General features: G+C 40.4%; 1 protein-coding gene across 1 annotated transcript; it reads left to right on the plus strand.

Moving 5' to 3' along the window:
- The first annotated feature begins 2183 nt into the window (after positions 1-2183).
- LOC106847791 (olfactory receptor 2A12-like) lies at positions 2184-3131 on the plus strand. The gene has a single exon (XM_014867274.3). The coding sequence runs from the start codon at positions 2184-2186 to the stop codon at positions 3129-3131; it is 948 nt and encodes a 315-aa protein (XP_014722760.1).
- Positions 3132-7350: the final 4219 nt, after the last annotated feature.

The raw sequence follows: 7350 nt of genomic DNA on the forward strand, positions 1-7350 counted from the left end.
ATTGTTATTAGCTTTTTAAAATACAGTCTGACAATCTTTGTCTTTCAATTGGCTGTATTAGTACACTTACATTTAATGTAGTTATTGTAATTAGGTTTAAGTCTATCATCTTACTACTTGTTTTCTATTTGTCCCAAGTGTTCTTTGTTTCTATATTACTTTTTTGCCTTCTTTTGAATTACAGTAGTCCTCCCCTTATCCAAGGGAGATACATTTCAAGACCCGCAGTGTATAGTACCAAACCCTGTATATATGATGTTTTTTCCTATACATACATACCTATGATAAAATTTGATTTATAAATTAGGCACATTAAGAGATTAATAGCAATAACTAATAATAAAATAGAATAATTATAACAATATACTGTAATACAAGTTATGTGAGTGTGGTCGCTTTCTGTCAAAATATCTTGTCTGTACTCTCTCTTCTTCTTACGATGAGGTGAGATGGTACAATGCCTACGTGATTAGATGAAGTGAGGTGAATGAGTAGGCATTGTGATGCAGCATTATTTTCGGTCTGTGGTTGACTGCAGGTACCTGAAACTGCAGAAAGCAAAACTGCCGATAAGGCGGGGGAACTACTATAATTGAGTTTTTTTTTTTTTTTTGAGGAAAATTAGCCCTGAGCTAACATCTGCTGACAATCCTCTTTTTGTTGAGGAAGACTGGCCCTGAGCTAACATCCATGCCCATCTTCATCTACTTTATGTGTGGGACGCCTGCCACAGCATGGCTTGACAAGTGGTGCAAATGTGTGTACCCTGGATCTGAACTGGCAAACGTCAGGCCACTGAAGAGGAACGTGAGAACTTAACCACTGCGCCACTGGGCTGGCCTGAGAATTTTAAATTATTCCCTCTATATTCTGTATTATATTTTGAGCTTTACTATTTTGTATTATTCTTTTGATTTTTATTCTAGAGCAAGGGTTGATAAGTCTTACATTTTAAAAGGTTAAAAAAACAAATAAAAATATGCTACAGTGACTGTATATTGCTTGCAAAGCCTAAAATATTTACTATCTGGCCCCTTATAGAAAAAGTGTGCTAATACTTGATCTAGAGACTAAAATATATATCTTTGAATTATTATAGTCTCACTTAACATAGTAGTTTACCGTTTCTGAAACGATGCAAAAATCTTAGAACAGTTTAACTCCATCTTCTTCTCCTATTCATTAGGATATTTTTATCACAAATTCCACGTCTATGTATATATTTAAAACCCCTCGTGATAGTGTTCCTTTTGTTGCTTTAAATAATCAACACATTTACTACTTCTGGTGTTCATTCTTTCTTTCAATTCCACATTTCTGGCAGGGATCATTTTCCTTCAGCCTAAAGAAGTTGTTTATTATTTCTTTTACTCTAAGCCTTTTGGTAATGAATTATCGGTTTTCATTTGAGAGCAAACGGGTTTCTTTTCTGAAGGACATATTCATTAAGTATAGTATCCTAGCCTGGTAGTTTCCTTCCTCCCTACCTGCCTCTATCCATCCTTCCCTCGTTCAGTCCCCTCTTTCCTTTTATTCCCTTCTCTTTTCTTTTCATTCCCTCTCTCTCTCATGTATCACCCATCTCTAGAGCATGGAAACGCATGATTTTGACCCTCATAGAGTATAAATTACTTCCAAATAATAGTTGTTTTTTTTGTTACTACAGGCTTGAGTCAGATATCTAATTGTGTCTCTGAAGTTCCAGAGTAGCCATCAAGCTATTCAACGGCTTCCACTGAAGCTCATTTTGGGGGAAGCTTCAAAGGAGGGGCAAACATCCCAATTTGGTATGAAACTCACAGCAAATGCTGTATCTTCAAATATCCAATTCTTTCCTTGACAGCTTTGGAATCTTTTACAAGCTGCATGAACTATGCACGTTCATGAAGTGCAAGACACAGTTTTAGATCCCCCTTTTGCAGGTTCTACATTTTGGAATATGGAACTTATTGTTTGGGATCTCAGGATAAACTGGGATTAAATGGTACAATATTAACACGCTGTTTCATATCAAATAGAAATTCTTTTAAAAAATTTGGTTGCTAACTTTGTGGGTGTCCTAATACTCACTTACTTTGCTACTAGTATCTGGAACTCGTAATATATGAGTAGCAGCAGGATTTGAATTTGGAGATTTCACCTGATGAATGATGGCTCTGTTCTTTCTCTACACCAGGAGAAGGATGCAGGACTTTCTCTGGGGAAATCACAGCTCTCTTTCCGAGTTCATTCTTCTAGGATTCTCTCGTAATGCAGAGATAAATGTTATTCTATTCAATGTTTTCCTCTTCCTCTACCTCATCACCCTTCTGGGCAATGGGCTCATTATCACCTTGATACACATCGACTCCCGCCTCCACACACCCATGTATTTTTTCCTCAGTGTCCTATCCATTCTGGATATGAGCTATGTCACCACCACAGTGCCCCAGATGCTGGTGCATCTGGTTTGCAAGAAGAAGACCATCTCCTACTTTGGATGTGTGGCCCAGATGTACATCTTTCTGATGCTAGGAATCACCGAGTCTTGGCTTTTTGCAATCATGGCTTATGACAGGTATGTGGCCATTTGCCATCCCCTGAGGTATAAAGTCATCATGAACTCTTTGCTATGTAGGTTAATGGTGGCCTTCTGTGGATTCTGGGGTATCAGCTGTGCCCTGATATACACCGTCTCTGCTATGATTCTTCCCTATTGTGGCCCCAATGAGATAAACCACTTCTTCTGTGAAGTACCCGCAGTTTTGAAGTTGGCCTGTGCAGACACATCTCTCAACGACCAGGTGGACTTCATCTTGGGCTTCATCCTTCTGTTGGTCCCACTCTCCCTCATCATCATTGTCTACATCAATATCTTTGTTGCCGTCTTGAGGATCCGCTCAACCCAAGGGCGACTCAAAGCCTTTTCCACCTGTGCCTCCCACATCACTGTGGTCACTATGTTCTCTATTCCATGTATGGTTATGTACATGAGACCTGGCTCTGAGGCCTCCCCAGAAGAGGATAAGAAGCTGGCTCTATTCTATAATGTCATCTCTGCTTTCCTCAACCCCATCATCTATAGCCTTAGGAACAAAGATGTGAAGAGGGCCTTCCTCAAAGTGACAGCCTGGGGCAAAGCACCAGAATGAAGTCCCAGGAGCATGGGCACCAGCAACTAAGCCTGGGACACAGCCTACATAACTTCTCCATCAAATTCTTTCCAAGATCCACTGGGCACACTTGATATGTGAATGGGTTAGATTCAGTGAGATTATGTATGAGAACACCTGGAAGGCTATAGCAGTGGGTGTCCCTCAAGCCTGAAGACACCAGACAGTGGACTCCATGAAGGCAAGTCTCAGCTCTGATTCACCTCTGTACCACCAGTTTACAAGACCTGGCAAAGAACTGGCATCATTATTCATCTTTTCTATTACTAAATGAACACGAGACTGAGTGCTTGAGCTCTGGACCCATGAAATAAGTTCAAGTTGATGGGCACAAGATGACTTCAAGACTCTCAGATCAGTGACCCAACCATAGCTCAATCAAGGATTTGACACATTCTGAAAACAGAACAATTTAAGAAAATTCAATAGTGATCATATAAAATAGAGTTCAGGGCATAATATAGGTCAATTTTCCTCCAGTACCATTAGGAGAGTATGAATTTGGGGCACATGAGCCTTCATGTTACTAAAAAAAGGAGCTCTGTTTTAGTGAAGTGATATTTGCAGGGGGAAGTAAAATCTCCCAGTAAATGGGGGAAAATCTCTTCCCACTCCGACACTTTCATAATGCAGTTTCAACTTTATTGAAGTACGTTGACATACAATAAACTGTAGAAATTTAAAGTACACAATTTGTTTTTGTTTTTTTTTTTAAGATTTTATTTTTTTCCTCAAAGACCCCCGGTACATAGTTGTATATTCTTTGTTGTGGGTCCTTCTAGTTGTGGCACGTGGGACGCTGCCCCAGCGTGGCCTGACGCGCAGTGCCATGTCCGCGCCCAGGACTCGAACCAATGAAACACTGGGCCGCCTGCAGCAGAGCGCGCAAACCCAACCACTCAGCCACAGGGCCAGCCCCTAAAGCACACAGTTTCATGAGTTCTGAAATGTGTATATACCTGTGAAACCATCACCATAATCAAGATCATTATAATATCATCCTCAAAAGTTCCCTTGTGACTCTGCAATTCCTCTTTATTAGTTATCTACTGCTGTGTAACAAATTACCCCCAAATTTTGTGGCTTAAAACAACAAACATTTACTTTTTTGCAGTTTCTGTGAGTCAAGAATCTGAGTGAAGTTTAGCTTGGTCCTGTGGATTAGGGACTCTCAGAAGATGGCAATCAAGTTATCAGCTGGAGGTGCAGATATCCTAGGGCTTGACTGGGGAAGGGTCTGATTCCAAGCACACTTGATTGTTTGCCAGGATTTAGTTCCTGGCAGGCTGTTGGACTGAGGGTCTCATTTCCTCCCTGACTGTTATACAGAGCATCCATCCTCTCCTTAGAGTGGCTTGCCACATGGCAGTTGGCTTCATCAGAGCAAGCAAGCAAGAGAGCAAGAGAAAGGTTGTGAGGGTTGTGAGCAATGCCAAAGCTCGGATCTTTGGTAACTTGATCTTGAAAATGACTTCCCATCTCTTTTTGGGTATTCACAAGAAGCAAAGTTCTAGGTCCAGCCCAAACTCAAGGGGAGGGAATTACCCATGGGTGTCAATATTATTATGCAGTGTTCATTGTTTCACGCAAAGCTTCTCCATTGCGATTTAGACTCGCTCTCAAGGAGGGATCTGTGGATTAGCGTCACCAGCATCATCTTGGAGTTGTTAAGAAATTCAGAATCTTGGCATCCTCACACCTATGGAATCAGAATTTGCATGTGGAAAGATTTTACAGGTGATCTCTATGCACTTTTAAGTTTGAGAACCAAGATTTAGCCAACAACGCAGGGATGATATCATACCACGTGTGTCAGTGGCTCTGTAGTATAAACTCCAGCCTTGTTTAATTAAATTTTTTTAAATTAAGTACAGTAGTGAATACAGCTTTTAGAAAAATCAAGAGGAGAAACCCAAACTTCCTTGACATAGGTCTGGCTCTAGGGTTTCAGGTAAGACTGACATCACATTCTCTCGTCTCTGTGACTTTATTTGCCACCTACAGTGACTCTCCTGTCTGACACTGTCTGTGATTATCTTCAGGAAAACCTGAACTTGGCTTTTGGCAACCTAGTTAGTAAACTTGCACATTATTTTGTTGAGGAGAATGAAAAAGAGAACCACACAGTTATCTTGAATTGGCAGAAGGAAAAAGAGATGGAAGTACCAATACTTTATTATATTATATCAGAGAAAAAATAACCCTCCTCATCTTCCCTGTCAGCTATCACCCATATCTTTGCTCTCCTCTGGAGGAAATTTCCTAGAAAGAGTTGTATGTATTTCTGTCTACAATACCTGTCCTACAATTTTCTCTGAAAAACACCAGTCAGGTTTCACCCTTATTACACTGCTAATACCTCCTTCACCACTACCTCATGTGAAGGTAACTAATGACCTTCATGTCGCTAACTGCAGTGGTCACTTCTCAGTGCTTGCATTTGACCATTAGCAGCATTTGACATGTTTGATTGCTCTTTCCTACTCGAAGCACTCATTTCACTTGCTTTGAGGACTCCACACTCCATACTCAGTGGCCAGTCCTTCTTAGTCTCTTTTTTCTGGTTTCTCTTCTCCTTGTTCTCTTAAGTTTTCAATGTCCAGTCTCAGTCCTTGTCTCTCTTTTCTTCTCCTTGTATATTCATTCCCTTGTTGATCTTATCCAGTTACATGGCTTTTAAAACCATCTGTGTGCTTTTTTTTTTTTTTGGTTTTGGTGAAGTAGATTGGCCCTGAGCGAATATCTGTGCTAATCTTCCTCTATTTTATGTGGGATGCCGCCACAGCATGGCTTAGGCGCTAGGTCTGTGCCCAGGATATAAACCTGCAAACCCCGGGCTGCCGAAGCAGAGCAAACGAACTTAACCACTATGCTCCCAAGCTGGCACCACATCTATATGCGTTTGACTATCCAATTTTATCTTCAGCCTAGATATCTCTCCTGGAGATATATCTACCTATCTATAGATAAAGACGCAAATACAGATGTTATATCTAATTAACTATTCAAAGTCTCCGCCAGGATGAATAACGGAGATCTCAAGTTTAACTTTTAATTATCAGGATCCTGGCAGATTTAGAACACTTAATCTGGGTACTATGAGTCACATTTATTAAGAGACTACTTGTTAAAGTGTGGACTATGTTTAATAAAAGTACCAAGGAATGGTGCAGTACCTCAAGGGCAGTAACTGCAGGGTCCATTACCACTCCTAGGTCTGAAGGAGTAAGAGAAAGGGATGGTTATTGGGACACACACATGCACACACACACACAACTTGGGGGAGAGAGGGAAGAAGAGAGAGAGAGGAGAAAGAAGAGAGAGAGAGAGAGAGAGAGCAAGCTGTATGGAGAGTGTTACCCGAAAGGAGTTATCACCTTCAGTAGAGGGACACAGAAACCTGCATGGGAGGCAACCAGGGGCATTATCCTCCTCCCTTACTCTCCTTATGCCCTCTGTCTTCTACAATTTCTTCTCATTGGCCACACTCAAATGGAAGCAAGAGGGCAAGAGAGTCCATTGCTGTAGTCTGTATGGGCAGCTTCCCAGAGTGCATAATAGGATGGAGAAGGATGAGAATGGATCAGACAGTAGCTACACAGCACAGTTCTTTTCTTTTTTCCTTACACATCCACTTCTGTACATTGTATGGAATAAAAATTCCTCTCATCAACACCAAATACATTCACTTCAGCTTCCATACTAGTTTGGGAGAATGCCAGTTTGGTCTATTTTAACCTAAAACCTGAACTGTTAGCTACCACCAATGTTCTTCACATAGGGTAACAAGGGAAAAACATGGATCAGGATAAATAATTATTATAAAGCATAGGTGCTTTAGTCTGTGCTTCGGCAGCTCAACTTAACACCTAAGTTGATGATCATGACTTTCTTCTTCCAACATCCGTTGCACGTTCTTGTTACCTTTGGCTAACACCTCATCTGGATGGGGTGCTTCACTTGATGGAGCATCTCAAGCCTGTATTCCTGTTGGATCTGAGTATTTGAAGCCCTTTTCTTTTTCTCCGCTTTTAAGAGAAGTATTTTTATTTCTGTATGTATTTTTAATTGAAATATATTTGATATATAATGTGTAAATTTAAAATGTACATGTTGATTTCACACACTTATACATTGTAATATTACTGCCATTTTAGTGGTAGTTAGCACCTCTATCAGATCAAATAATTATCATTTC

The sequence above is a fragment of the Equus asinus genome, chromosome 5 (genome assembly GCF_041296235.1).
Source record: "Equus asinus isolate D_3611 breed Donkey chromosome 5, EquAss-T2T_v2, whole genome shotgun sequence".
Classification (NCBI taxonomy): Eukaryota; Metazoa; Chordata; class Mammalia; order Perissodactyla; family Equidae; genus Equus; species Equus asinus.